The 16,155-nt window shown below is 42.8% G+C and overlaps 1 protein-coding gene across 6 annotated transcripts in view; it reads left to right on the top strand.

Annotated features, from left to right (window-relative positions):
* Positions 1–16,155, top strand: part of bnc2 (basonuclin 2) — a 164,946-nt gene that overhangs the window by 136,976 nt on the left and 11,815 nt on the right. For all 6 annotated transcript variants that reach the window (XM_051386495.1, XM_051386492.1, XM_051386490.1 and 3 more), the window contains one exon: positions 12,943–15,356. In XM_051386495.1, the coding sequence (XP_051242455.1) occupies positions 12,943–15,356 (2,414 nt within the window). The remainder of the gene's footprint in view (positions 1–12,942; positions 15,357–16,155) is intronic.

The raw sequence follows: 16,155 nt of genomic DNA, 5'->3' as shown, positions 1-16,155 counted from the left end.
AGATGTAGTCACTTCTCCCTGTGGACAAAACCAGGCCCCTCTGCACCATGGCATGATTTTTCACTTTAGCAAGCACCACTCAGTGCTCCTCCTTCAGTCCCGGTCTCCTTTCTCCTCTCCTCTCAGTCACTGCGTGCTTCAATGATTCCATCATTCTCTTTCATTCACTCTGACTATAAGGGGCACAAGTGAGCACACTCACACACACACGCACGCACGCACACGCACACGTACACACACACACACACACACACACACACACACACACACACACACACACACACACAATTTGACCCATTTGCCCCCCTGCCATGGGTAGTAAATAATTCCATTGTGAGGGCCATTAGTGACTATCTCAAGGGTTAAGAGGGGAAATACACAGGCAGTCAGATGGGCGATTAGACAATAAGAAGATGAAATGTCTACTATTGTTTTGTTGCTTATTGTTTCACAGAGCTCACATTAGACCTGTAGCTAATTCATATGCTTAATGTCCTTTTATTTGCCCTGTTTTCTTTCTCAAGAGGACACATCCTGTAGAGATGAAGACATTTACACACACATGCACAGACATACACACATTATTTGTATTGCTACCTCTCCCACATGTGGCAGCAGGTTACTCTGCCAAAGTCTAATGATCAACAGGCCTGGTTCCCATCACTGTTTAGGATTCAACATCTCTTCAGACTAAAGGAAATGTAAGATGCAATTATGCAAAGTATAGAGAGGGCAGAGCCAAAACTCTTCGCCTGTCCTACTGCATTCCAATAGCAAAACCAAATTGTTTGTGTTAATGTACTAGCCTGTGTGTGTGTGTGTGTGTGTGTGTGTGTGTATTTGTGTGTTTATGTGTTTCTCTATGAGTAGGGCCTAAAGCAATGCAGCTTGCCATCTTAGTTGAAGACTGCACCTTACATGGCTACACCACAGTCTTGCCAGTGACATAGCCTTTTAAGAATGAGTGTCACCAAGCCAGAAACCTTTCTAAGACTGACTCTGAACACTGCAATAAATCCTAATTGTGTGTGTGGGCGTGTGTCAGTGCACGACTTGTATGTGTGGTGTGTGTTTATGTGTCTGTATCACCACATAGCCTGCAGTCAGTCGTGTGCACATGAACCTGTGGACACACTAACAGGTCCTCTGAGCCTTTAGTGCAGCCACTGTCAGAGGGATCCTTGTATTTTTCCACAGGCATGTCAGAGGATTACACAGTCCCTCTGCTGTTTCACTGACCACCGCTCCCCCCCAACAGTACACACACACACATACATCAAAGCAGCTCAGCGTAGTGCCCAGCACTGAGCTAGGGGCACACTGGCCTACTCACTCAGCAGGCCGCTGGCACACACTCCACATCTGCCTGCAGGGATTGCCAATGGCAATCATGGCCTCTGTGTGTGTGGGTGTGTATGTATGAGTGTGTTTGTGTATTAGAAAAAAACAAGATATGTTCTTTGTTGGTTGTATGTCCCTCTGAAAAATAGTTTACAGCTACTTCTGTGACACATTTTTTGGTAGCACTGTTAAAAAAAAGGGCTACAGATTCTGTTTCCCCATATGGCTGCCATCAACAAGACATCAATTTTAATCGCATATCAACTAGATTCTGAGACCAGGTTCCAATAATTCTATTTAATGTTTAAGAAAAACACAACCACACTGGTACTTGTCCAGTTAATTTTAATTGTTTTCTTAAAAAGGAAATTTAATGGTAATGGGAAGAGACATTTCCCAGCATCTATCACATCTATCAAATGTACTTTCAATACCAGTTTACAGAGACATAGGAATAAAAAAACTGAATGCTTAAAAGGGGTTAGAAAAGAGCCAATCTGGTACATGTAAATAGGTATTGGGTAGCAATGTACAAGAGTTATAATGCAACATGAATTATTAAAGCACCTAGGCACACTGGCCGAGGGGAAGATATGGTGTGTGTGAATTATCCCTGATCAATATATAGAGTTTAGTGGTAACATGGTTCCTAATTACGCCCCCGTTTGACCACATGCTCACCTCTTCTCCCCCTTTTTTGTTTTCTTTTCCTTCCAAACTCTGCTCCCAGCCCACTCTTCCTCTGTCAGGCGCTTTGGCCTACATATAGGGCAACTACACAAGTACAATACAAATCAATGGGTTCACACATTAACACACAGACACACAGCAGACAAGGTAAGAGCTTCAAAACCTCTAACCGAAACAACTCTAGCCCTCCAGGTTGATCAATAGTCCGAAAAATAGCATTAACAGCCCATCGCACTCTTTCCATCTCTTTCATTCTTCACTAATCATTCTTTCAATGTTATCCCTCTCAGTTCTTCCCCTAATTCTCCTACGGCAGTGAAGAAAGTTTATTTCCCAGAGCTCCTTAGAAATCCCAGAAGCCTGTATGCCCCCATCTCACCTCCAAGCCACAGCCAGACACCCTGTTAGAGGCTATTACTACCGTTAGCTCCCCCTCTCCATCCCAACAAGACTCAGACAGAACCTGGACATTAGCTAATCCATACTTATTGCATCTGGGTTCCTCTCACAGTCTTGTAATTCATATGGAGAGACATATTAGCGCGACATATTAGGCTGGCAACAGGTCTGCGAGGTGAGATGCTACACTGACACTAAATTGACTTAGCTGGAGCCTCGTGGGACGTTGTAGGGTACTGCTGCTAGCGGACGACTAGGGCCCAGTCGGCCTGTATTGAGTTTCTGTGATGGCTGTTTAGCTTGTAGTGCTACACAGGGCAGGGAGGGGGTTTGGAAGGTGCTCTGGCTCATTGCGTTTACTGACAGGAACCCTGCAGACCACAAGGCTATAGGGATCAATAGCATTGCACTGCACAGCACTGCCAGACCAGGCCAGACCCAAACACAGAAAGATTACATTACACATGGGCTTAAATCAGGGCTGGCCTACAGTGTTATTAGCATAGCACAAATACATTCAATTTGCACTTAATTTTAGGAAAGCATTTCATTTTCTAATGAATTGTCACACACCCTTTTTAGACTAATTCTCTACAGACACTATTGTAAATTCATGCAAACACAAACACGCAATCTGGCCCAACATCTGATAGACGCACACAAACGCAGGTTATGTTTTTGTCTGGTGATCCTGGACCTGAGCCTCCAGGTGGCCCTGCATCCCTTTTCTGAACAAACAGAACAGCGGTTCGCTCCACTTCCCCCATGTCACTGAGGCCAAGTCCAGACATTGTGTGGCCCACTGGCCTGCTGACACGGCCACCCAGCCTGCCAGGGATTTGCCGCTGGGTCATAGAGTTGACATTTATTAAAGGAAGTTGCATGGAGAGTTACAGGGAGTTGACAGTCCTCTTGTCACGTCGCACTCCAGAATTCAGAAACCTGTGCAGTACACACCCCTCTCTGTTTCCAACAATAAAAGAAACAATGAAGCTGTTAAGCCCTATATGACCCTCTTAGGGCCCACTACAATGAGAACTATAAGATGAATGACAGCTTTCATTTCACTGCCTAGTGCCACTGAAGTTCAAGCTTATCATCTGAAGATATATATATATATATATATAAATTCAAATCCAAAACAAACCCTAAAACAATGCAAATCATATACAAAAACAAATGCCTATAAGTTAAAATTACTCTCTAAGTGGGCAGTATGAATGATTGTGAATAAATATTTGTGGGCCGCAAGGGGGAATGCAAAGTTTAGTGGACCGTGAGGAACAATGAAAATCTAAAAAAGAGAAGTCGAGTGAAATGGATTGAGTGTGTTGAGGACCAGATGTGCTGTGGATGGATCAAACATCTGCTGGCTCTGCAAGGCCTCAACGGTCTTGAATGACCCCCATCATCCAACCTTTCTCACCATGCATCACGGTAAACCTTTTGTTCTTCACTATCTGCCCCCTCATACAGATCAAGCTATGTTTGAAAAAGGCCTTTAAATTAATTCTAAGCATTTAAAATGAAAGGTTTTCCCCTGAGATATTACGTGGCATATGCTTGCAAACATGTACAGGGATAAAAAAAAAAATTACAGTGCAAGTTCTATTTTTTTTTTTTTTCTGTTATTGTTCTTGATCCTGTGTGTTTTGATGGTCTAGAGCTTTTCTTGGTGTATAAGTTACAGTACAAAGAGGCAGCACCAGATGGTAATGGTGTTTATTTTTGCAGTAAGTAATCACCATTCTGGAACTTATGACAGTAGACAGGCCCAGGGACCTGGAACCATGCCCCGAGAGACCTGAGCACCTCTTCCTGTACCCACATGATCACAGACACAAGCATACACTATCTCACACATACACATGCATTCACACATAAACATGAACATCGTCTAGGCTGCTGGCGATGTGAGCCCCTGGGCCACAGGGATAGATGTGTTCTGGCACATAGGTTGGAGTAGTGTAAATTACACTGCAGCCACACTGGCACCCTGTGCCTGAAAGATGAATGAGCCAACTTACATGCCATGCAACAATTCCAGTGAGGCTGGAGTTTAAAGACAGGGATACTGTACTGTTTGTAATTTGTAATTTTACCAACTCAGTGCACTATTTCACATTGATAAAACAGTATTCTTAACACACACCAATATTGTTATTATTGTTGTTTACCATAAGACAATACTAAGAAACAATCAAAGCCAAGTCTAAATAGTCTAATTATGTAATTATAACTATATCTAACTATATCTTATCTTTTTACAACTACTTTCAACCTGAATTGTGTCCTTTACATCATGCAAAAATACTTTATAAAAAACTTTTAAAAGGTGTACTTGTGTATTTAAGAATTGCAGTCGCTGTTTCATATAACCAAAATTGTATATAAATGTACTACAGTCTAGAAATACTAAAATAATACTTGTTGCAATTAGAAATTTAAGTGAGCAAAACTGCCCAAATAAATTAACTAATTTGGTAGCTTGGTTGTCTTGTAAGTTGTATAATGCATTTTATTTTGTACTTTGATTATATGATATATATCTTCGGACCTTAGATTTCCTTTTGTGTATTTCTGAGGTGTCAGAAATGTCAGCACATATTATGTATTATATTAGTAACAGCATGTAACAGAGTAATAAGGCTGATTTAAAAAGACTGATTTGCATGATAAGCTGCCGAGCCAGCACGCTACATAAAAATTGGAGCACTTGTTCAGCAGTCACTGATATCCTCCTGTAATTTCAGACACAAATGATATAGTATATATATAGTGTGTGTGTGTGTGTGTGTGTGTATGTATGTATTGTAACACACTGCAATAATGAGTGATTTACAATTACATAGTCCTGAGCAACACATTTTTGCCAATTCGCCGAACAGTCTATCACAGATTCCTAGTTAACATGACAGACACAGACTCCTTAGGGGCACCCAGAAACCCTAGTGGCCCTTCCTCCATATGTGAGTTCAGCCGGCAGTGAAATACTGTCGGGGAAAGGAGCGGGGTGGAGGGAAGGTACCAGAGAGAGGCTCGAGTTAATGGTCTTGCATCTTCCTGGCAGCATGTCAATAATGGCTCTGATCACATTAAGTAAAGAGTCCATTAGCTTATTCTCTTTCCTCCTGCATGCTCCATAGCAAAAGCACAGGAGAAAGCTGAAAAGCCCCTCTAATGCAGTGTGGCTGTGTGTTACAGACACCTCTATCTGTTCCCAGCTAGACCAAAACAAAATGACTCTGGAGGTTTACCTACAGTACAATCCATTATCCATTCACATCTATTTCCTTTTACACAGTAGCGTGATGTGTGGATTATTTTGATTGTGTGAAGATCAATGTTATGTTCCAGGTAGTATAGAAGAAAATTCAGGAAGAATGTAAAACATTTTTGCAATTAGGGTTGCAACTATGTCAGATTTTATACACAGTATAGTCACAAACAACTTGTCACATATTGGTTTTATCAGCTGGACCCCTCATGTAAAGTTTTCATTAGCAATAAATACATGTTTAATGCTTTACTAGTTTAGTTTAGTTTAGTTTCACTAGGCACAGTTACCAACCAAAAAATGCGTTTTGCTACCATTACTAGCCTAAGGGTATAATGTGATAAGGGGCAGGTATTACACAAAAGAGGAACAGAAATGACAGACATGGTAGAAACATGTAACTACGTGGCCCAAGAGCAAATTGTGAGCATATGTTAATGCACCTTCTCTGCACCGGCCTCCTGCCAAAATAGTAATCAAGACAAAGGAGATGTGATGTAAGAGGGAAAGAAAAGCAGGTTGTCAGCTCCACCCCCCCATCTCTACCAACACACACACATTGGACAGACAGACCATTTCTCAGCCGCCTCGCTGCTCTCCATTGGCCCTGGAGGGGGCACAGCGGCCCCCACATCTGTCTCCCAGGCCCACGACAGACCTGGCTGCTGCATCCAGACCCAGCAGATCACACGAATCATCCTCAATTAATGTGAACCATCAGGCGTTCCCTCGCTGCTTCTATCACTCCACCCCTCTTCTCTGAGGCATCCCCTCGAGCTCAGTGCTAGGCCCGCTGAGTTTTACACATTGACCACAGCTACGGTTCCTTAGCACAGTTGGGTGAGGCAAGCCAACGTTATTGTGTATGCTTTGTGAAACTTGACAGGGAATCAATACATCAGTCCAGACCCAGACGTTGCTCACATGTAAGTGCTGCGAGGTGGTTCTTCAGAGGTTCTGAACTCAGAGAACAGCCGACTTTGCTCTACAGCGCATCAGGGCCTGAAATGGCTTCCATGTGCCGCCCCATCTGCACCTCTACTGGGCTGTGGCCAAAGGACTGTCCTTTTCACTTTTTAAAGATGCCGAGGGACAGCTTTAAAACAAAAACGGTGGTGATGGTGGGGGTGGAGGTCAGGGGGGTTGGATGAATCAGAGGTTAGCAGACCTTTTTTTAAAATGACAGGTTTGTTTTCAAAAACAGATAATGAAAAAAGACAAGTCAGTGGGAGAAGAAACGGAAACTGTTTACTAAAAGCCACCTGGAACATGGGATGTGCCAGATTGTGACTCACGCGTCTGTGGTAAAGTCCTCTATAATACCCCCCCCACACACACACACACACACACACACACACACACACACACACACACACACACACACACACACACACACACACACACACTCCTCTATCCTTGCAGTCTGCAACTGCACTATAAATCTCACTCCAGTCGATTAGTGTGCCCTCAGCAACAACTAACATGAGTTAAATCAGGTTGAAAGGTGAAGGCAGGGTATCTTGCGGCCTGTTGGTTGATCAGTATGTCTGGCCTGGCGAAATAAGCCCTGTGGCCTCTTCACATTTACTCACACCAGAGTCCAGCAAGCTGTCCTCTCTGGCAGTATTGAGTATAATATTGACCAGGCAATGCTCTTTGCATGGTTGTTAATTAAATGATAAAATAGTTTAACTTTTGTGTTTATGTTTCGACATATTCTGTTCAACAAGACTTTTCTTCCATACATGCTGAAATGAGTGGCTGCCATCCTTTAATGATTAAAGATTAAATTAAATTTGTATTTGCCAAATTTATTTAAGGTTGTGCACAGACTAAAAAAGGCGAAGTATGAACATAAGTGTCAGCTAAATACATATACTGTAACATGATTTTGAGCAGCTGTTTTATCTATTGTATCAAATTTCCTACCAAAGAGTAACTACAAATTGTCACTTATTAAAACCAGACCTCTTTCAGGAAGACATCAACCTTGTCTGCTGACATAAAAGATGGCACAAGTATGTTATTCTTTGCACACTACTTTTACCAGTATCCCAGAGGGACAGTGTGGCAAAGTTCTAAATAAAACTGTTTAAATGTTTGGCTGCTATTTGTTATTTTTTTATAATCTGATGTATTGGAAAACAGCTGTAAACCACACAATATCATAATATACCAGATTTGTCATGTACCTATTTCAAAAAGGTACATTTCACTAAGTGATGGCTTAATTTGTGAAATGTCTGTCCTTGTAATAGGCAACCACAAGGGGACATAATGGTGAGTCTGATTGGTCCACAGGGATACTGCTCGATCTGTCTTTGCTGATAGGATGGCATGTTTTTACTGTTGTCTTGTTAATTACACATTGATGTCATCGTGTATGTCAGCAGACAGCCGATGTACAGTTGATTGTCATCTTGCTATAGAGATACAAGTTAATGTTTCCGCAGTTTAGAAAACATCAAACATCTAAGGTGGATACACAAGGTCACATCGAAAAAGTAACAAATTCTTTTGATGTGCAGAGCATAAAGGAGGAATTTACCATGATCACAGAGTGCAAATTTCAACCTCTATGATTCTTACAAATGTCCTCCACCCACATCTGGACAGAGCTACTGATTTCCCTGTGGTCCATCACAGGGGAAGAAGTAGAGCTGGTTGTTCACACATGACCTCTGACCTGCCACTGCGGAGCCAATGGGGGAGCAGCCTGTGTCTTGGGAGCTCTTGCCCTCTGATGTGATGGCTCCAGGCAGTGGGCTTTGCGTGAACCCATCCCCCATGGTACCCCTCGCCACTAGATCCTCTGCATTATTCATACAGCCTCGAATGGGGTGGGGAGAGAAACAGAATATGGAAAAGGAAGCACCAAGGTTCAAGACCTTCTCAGATCACAAGGAACTTCTGCTTAACCTCCCTTGAAGTGGCGAACACAGGGATAGAGCAGTTTTTTTTAAGGAACTGGATCTGAAAGCAGGACTGGAGATCAATGGGGATTCCCTCGAGGCTTGGTGAAGATCGCATTCACTGCAAGGTGATTGGTGAATCAATGTGGTTCCCATGGTTCACTTTGCCATTGTGAGAACTGATCCTCCCTATTGCAAGTGATACTGTCTTATGATCGGTTGACTTGCTCTTATGTTAATGTTGAACCAGTGTAGTGTCATCCTACACAGACTGTACATAACACATAAATTGTACACGGAAATGTAACTAGAGAAGCTATATGACACAACCTCTCTGTGGGTCATATATCTCCCATTTGATCTACTGTATATAGGAAAAGGACAATACGATTTAATATTTTCTTTTTTTTTCATGTTTGCCTAACATGGCATCTCTCTCTATTGCTTTCCAAAGACACTCAGTCAGTGAGTATGATAGGTGATGATTAGTGAAAAGCATATACATATTAAGCTGTTAATCCCTAATGCACACCATGCAACCTAACAACACTGCACACCCCGGCTCTTAATACAGCCCAGCACATAACCTTCTAATTGCATAATTGCCTGATTTGTTTTAACTGACAGTGGTGCCCTGGCCCATGACAAGGCCATCATTTGCTCATCCTCATTGTCAGCAATTTGCAAGGTGGATACCCCACCACACACCCACTATACCACATCCAGCAGCACAGTATTAGAGACAACCATGAATTAAGAATGCATTGCAGAGGCAGAGAGATGAATAAATACAGCCGTTGCTAGGTTAATTCTGAGAGACATGGAGGAAGGCAGATAAAATAAACTAACAGCAGCAGGCTGTCCACCAGATAAAGTGGGTACTCCATCGTCTCTCTGCTGTAATTATTGGCTAATAGTCATTAACCTGGCAAACAGAGGTTTAGCTGTATTGTTTAAAGGACTCTGGGATGCATAATGACAGACTAATATGTCATAGCACTGGGGGAGATGGGGGAGGGGTGGATTAATGAGATTTTACTGGAGGGAGTGTACAAGAAGAGGTGGGGCACGCCTGGAAAATATAGGGGAAAGAGGGCCACATTAAGCTAATTGGAAGATGAGTGCCTACTTGTAAAAGTGCTTCTAATGGCATATTTGTTTCTCTCACAGCATCACAAGGCTAATGCAGGGGAGTGGAGTTGTGAGACTTACTGTAGTAAGGACTAAAGGGGCATGTGTTTGTCTGAAAATGTGTCAGCTCATACCTTAGATACTCATTCTAATACAATACATACACATTTTTCCTCATCTTTGGTTGTTTATTCATTTTTATGGGGGTTATATGAATTAAACATTTTCGTATGGAGTTTAACATTGCTACTAAAAAATGATACATTGCAAAATATAGTGTTTGCGGTACAGCCATGTATTCAAAGGCTTCTCAGAATAAATAGCAGTAGTAGTTTCCACATGGACTGAAGCTTAATCAAGTTTGTCCCCACATATCCTTTTCTGGACCGATTTGATCCATTTTTGAATTTGTGTTGACTCTGTGCTACAAGCCCAACCCCAGACCAAAATGCTTGTTGACTAGCCTCCAAAACTCAATTGACCAGTGAACGAGGAGTGCTTGGATAGCCTCCTCTCAGACAGGGTCCAGTTAATAGCAGAAGTGCTGACCTGTTCTGACAGCTGGCTGGCCCTTCCTAACACTAATGGGTTGCAGTTTGGCCTGTGTCATTGTGTTTTGGCTTTTGTTCGACTTCATGAGTGGGGAAGTGGAGGCACAGGGTAGGACTAGTAGAGGGTAAAATAAATGTCTAAACGATGTTTGATTCAGTCAAGATGTTGACTTCGGTCAAGCAGTCTTGTTGATGTGTATAACCTTGCAAAGCTTGTGTAGTTTTATTTAATGATATTACTTATAGCTCAAGACTAATTCCTAGAATGTTATTAATGGAACCCTCTTTAAAATTAACTCCTTTTTTGAAGCTTGTGGTTCCTAGGAATGTTATTTCAATCTAAATTTGACAAGCAAACATCAAAGTGGGGCAGTTAGGAAATTTGTGTCTTAAACTGGCTTAAATTTAATTAAATGTGACCTACTAATGATCCCAAAAATGCCGGTACTCTCTCCTGCTATTTACTGCTTTTGAAACAGAGACGCATTTCATTAGAATAATACACTTTTGCATTTAGAATTTTTCATACTTCTAATCAGACTTGCGATTGTAAAAACGTCATTTAATCTTTTTTGTCACTAGAAAATATTAAAAGACTGATTCACTTCATAGAACTACAGTTTATAAAGAAATGTGTTTGTGGAACTATTTAAAGATTCACTTTCTAATTTGCTTTCATTTTTTTGTTTCAATTAAATCAAATGGAAGTACTAATGCCCAGATGGCCATGCAGTATGAAATAATAGTGCCCAGGCTAGAATTTAAAGTCATACCTCCAGGCAAAAACTCCAGAGCACACACAGAATGAAAGTGTAAAATGTTTTTTAATGTATATTTAACAACAAATACCCCAGTGACTATTGATGTTTCGTCTCAGAAGAATCTATTTCTCCAGTATATCTGAGGGCATGATATGAAACCACTCACACTTTTATTTTCTCTGTTTTTCTGCTCTTCTTCCTCTGTGTCTCTCCCGTACTATCTCTCTTTCACTGTCTCTCTTTAAACATTTATCTTCTGTTTTCTCCTTACAGGCCCTTTGTGCTTTGTGATGTTGGTTTTTACAGCTTTTACTCACCAGAGATGCCATTTATCTTTTATAGATGCCAGCAGCTAGGAGCACATATGAAATGTTACTATTTCACTGTGACTAATTGTCATCCCTTGCGTTACTCCCTTGATGTCACTTGCGTCTGGTCCCCCTGGAATCTGTGTGTGATATGAAGTATTTACACTATGTCTCTATCTCTTTCCTCTATTTCTTACTTGCTCACGCAAACACTCATACTATACCATCTTATGTAACAACAGCAGTGGCAGCAGTTACTGTCCAAGGATCATTTTGTTAAGAGTTTTGTCATAAGTGCTACGAAGCAGGGAGGGATATGGGTTCATACAAGAGGACAAGAGGACTGGGTCAATCATTTATTGCCTCAAACTCAGTGGCTCAACCACAAAGTAAATTCTCAGGCTTTGCCAAGATTATTTTCCCAGAATCCCTTGCCATATCCTGATGTTTGATAATGTTCACTTTTGCAGGGAGACTAAGCTTTTTATTTTTCAGCCGTTAATAGCACATCTCTGAAAGACACTAGCCAAGTAAAGTGTTCTATTTGGAATAATGTCAAAGTCCCATCAGAGTAGCTCTGGTCTCTTAGGATGAAAACCTGTTTCTAATCATTTCCAAGCCTCAAAAAATACAGGAACTGGCCATGGGCTATTATAAATTATCTATTGTTAATATTTGTTATTTTACATTTATGTCCCTTCAAATAGGTAGCCACAGTCAACTAAAAATGCATCATCGGTTGACTGTCTCCTAAATGACATGGTCATTTATTATATTTAAAGTGAAACAGATGGTTAAATCTTTTAAATTTGATTAATATATAAGGTAACACAGGTTATGTGTCCTAACATAAAAGCATGATGACTATACAGCCTACCAAATGAAAGGAACACATGCTTAATGCCACTGTTAAGGCACTCAAATACATCCTTAAATAGAAATTTGTTTTTCACACTGAATGTCTAAAGCCATTCCCTGATACATAGTGTAGCAGTCCCATGTTCCCCCGAGCATTTCACTGCCTACACACTGAGAAAAATGCCTACCAACCAAGGTGCGATTAGTAGCTTGCATTAATTATTCTATTATTTGTGTTAGCCATTTTTTTTCTCTGGCTCACGCCATTTTGTAAATATCCCTAGGTATAGTTTGTATACAGAGGGAGTCCCTGCAAGAGTTCACATCTTTTACAAAGCTTTTTTTGTCAGTCTCACAGATTAACATCCCTACAGTGTTGGAAGTCGCAGAGACCTGCTAATCGCCCCACCTCAGTGCTTTTGATTTGTTTGCTTGAGACTGAATTAAACTCTTGCCTACTCTCATCAGTGTGTGATTAATGATCACATTCGCAGGGCTGATTTATTGAAATAAAAATAAACAAGCGATAGTGGAAGAGGGTGGGGGAGGCTTCGACAAAGCTTTGTCAGTTACTTGTTGGTCCAGGAGCCTCTGGATTTCATGAGCATAAAAATCTGCCCTTTCAAACTCTGTCTTCTGCTTTGACCACACTGATTATGCACAATCAATAATGGTTTGTATTTTGTCTTCTCTTGTCTCTTCTGGGGCATCTAGGATGCTGCAGGCAAGGTGCTGGACCGCTGGACCATCATGTCCCGAGAAGAGGAGATCATCACCCTGCAGCAGTTCCTGCGCTTTGGTGAGACTAAGTCTATTGTAGAGCTGATGGCCATTCAGGAGAAGGAAGGTCAGGCAGTTACAGTTCCCTCCTCCAAGACAGACTCCGGGATTAGGACATTCATTGAAAGTAACAACCGAACCCGCAGCCCCGGGCTTCTGACACACCTGGAAAACAGTAGCCCATCAAGCATTCACCATTTCGAGAATATCCCCAACAGCTTAGCTTTCCTCCTGCCCTTCCAGTACATCAACCCAGTCTCCGCCCCCATGCTTGGATTGCCCCCCAATGGCCTGCCTATGGAGCAGTCTGCTCTCCGGCTCCGGGAGCCCAGCCTGCCAAACCAAGGTGAACAGGTGGATACCAGTGAGTCAGAAGTGTCCCTGTCACCATTCCGTACAGGCCAGAGCCCTAGCCGTGGAGCCCTGGGAGCCATGAACAACAACATTGAACCCAAGACAGAGCCCAACAACAGAGCATCACCCATCTCTCCAACCCCCTCTACCCAGCAGGCTCAACAACAGCAGCAACAGCAGTCACAGCTCCAGCAACAACAGCAGCAGGGCCAACAGCAGTCCCAAAATCAGCCTCAGCAAACCAACAGCTTGAGTGACCACCAGGTCCACCACCACTTTGTAAAGGACGAGCATGCTAAAACCATCACCCATGCTTCCTTTTCCTCCAAAATGCACCGCATGCGCCGCATGGGATCAACCTCACGCAAGGGTCGTGTGTGCTGCAACTCTTGTGGCAAAACCTTTTATGACAAAGGCACACTTAAGATACATTATAATGCTGTACACCTGAAGATTAAACACCGTTGCACCATTGAGGGCTGCAATATGGTCTTCAGCTCACTACGCAGCCGAAACCGCCACAGTGCCAATCCCAATCCACGGTTGCACATGCCCATGCTGCGCAATAACCGCGACAAGGACCTCATCCGTGCCAATTCAACCCCTGGGACACCTGTCATCTCAAGCACCAAGAACGGTGGCTTCACACTCACCAGCCCTGGAAGGCCACCACTTGGTTTCACTACTCCACCAGTAGACCCTATGCTTCAGTCACCCCTGCAAAGCCCACTGGTGTTCCCCACCCTGAAGTCGGTGCAGCCAGTCCAGCCAGTGCCCCCATTCTACCGTACACTACTGTCCCCTGCTGATCTTGTCAGTCCTCCAGTGTCACTGCCCACCAGCCCCATCCTGCCCACCACCACCAACAGTACCACCCTGATGGACCAACAACAGCAGATCCTGGCTGCTGCAGCGGCGGCTTCACACAACAATATTCATATGTCAGAGGCCGGACCCATGTCCCACCGCTTACATACACATAATGCCAATCACGACCACACCACTGGCATCATAGACCCCACGCCCAAAAAGAAGCCTCGTAAATCTAGCATGCCAGTGAAGATTGAGAAGGAAGTAATTGATGTAGCAGATGAATACGATGACAAAGATGATGATGACGATGACCTCCACCATAATCACCATCATCACCAGTCATCCCTTCTTCACAACAATGTCAAAATGAACGGTAACTGTAACAGCAACAACAATAGCGGAAATGGTAATGGGAATCACAGTGGTGGAAGTGGGCAGCAATCCCCTTCCCAGGATGAGATGAGCCCTGGCTTAGCTCTAAGAGGCATGATGAGACAGAGTGAAGATGAATGTAGGGAAGGGACTGGTAGTGACAGCAGGGGTGGAAATGATCTTCAAGGCTCTGGTGAGCTACGTTGTATGGACAGCTTCACCTCTGAGGACCAGGACCATGAGAGAGACTTTGAGAATGAGTCTGAAACCTCTGATTCCAAGATGTTCTACCGTGATGAGCTGATAGATGTGGAGGAACAGCAAAAACACATCAGGGGCGGAAGGGGTCTAGACAAGGAACAGGAAGATGAGGGTGGTGAGGAAGCCCATTTGAGAAAGGAAATGGAAGGCAAGGGTCATTCCTCACCCTCCCCTCATCTGCCCCCTATCAAGATCAAGGAGGAACTCAACGATCCTACTTATGACATGTTCTGCATGGGCCAGTATGGCCTCTATAATGGAGGCATGGCCGCCGCTGCTGCCGCTGCTGCAAGCATGGCTGCTCTGCACGAGAGCTTCATCTCTTCAATGAGCTATGGTGCCAGCCCACCCAAATTCCCTTCTTCTCAATCACCAGAGGGAGACCCATGCTCAAGTCCTGACCCCAAGATCTGCTATGTGTGTAAGAAGAACTTCAAGAGCTCCTATAGCATGAAACTGCACTACAAGAATGTGCACCTCAAAGAGATGCATGTGTGCACTGTGGCTGGCTGCAACGCTGCCTTCCCTTCCCGGAGGAGCCGAGACAGGTTAGTTCTATAACTTGGTAATGTAACCATTTTATTTCAATGTAATTGCGACAGTCGCAGGTAGGTTCAATGGAAATGTTTACTTCAATCTATATCATCTATTATAATCTAAATTATAACAATACATAAATCTACAGAATATACTATTTTTTTGTAAGAATATAGCAGTTTTGTAAAAGCGATGTTACAACATAATTCAACAGAAATATGCCTTTTCATTTCATGTTAATAAAACAAGATTTAGATGCAGTATTTCATTACTGTATGACATTTACCTGGATAGGCTATCACTTAACATCTGTTCGCTAATTCAACACTAAATTGATTCTGGGACATCTGCTCCTTGTCAAGTCAAAGTTCAGAAGAGTAGGGTGTCAGGATGAGAAACACATTCACACACATTCAAGCAAGCACTAGGTCGTATCCATCAACCCTGCAGCTGCAGTGTGTTGTTTACCTGCCCTCAGAACCTCACCTTGTCACAGGAAAGTGAAGGCGCATATATTAACATAGACAGCGGTTTGTCAAACCACTGCATTCATTAGCGCATTAGGAGGTGAGGCTAGCCATACTCACCTGGGCTTGTTAGCACGTATCAGTCCCACACACTCACTCTGCAGAATACATATACTGATGCAGCAGTGGCAGCAGGTTGATGCCATAACATGTGCTGGAGGTACAAAAGATCACTAGTGCCCAGAGCTACCACTGGTTCGTAAAGGGATTAAAAACAACTGTGTTTTGCATCATGGAGGTACTCGTAAATGTAAAATTGGCCAGAATAATCCTTTGAATATAG

The sequence above is a fragment of the Dicentrarchus labrax genome, unplaced genomic scaffold (assembly GCF_905237075.1).
Source record: "Dicentrarchus labrax unplaced genomic scaffold, dlabrax2021, whole genome shotgun sequence".
NCBI classification, from domain to species: domain Eukaryota; kingdom Metazoa; phylum Chordata; class Actinopteri; family Moronidae; genus Dicentrarchus; species Dicentrarchus labrax.
The sequence above is the reverse complement of the archived record's forward strand: the minus strand, read 5'-3'. Positions and strand labels throughout refer to the sequence as shown.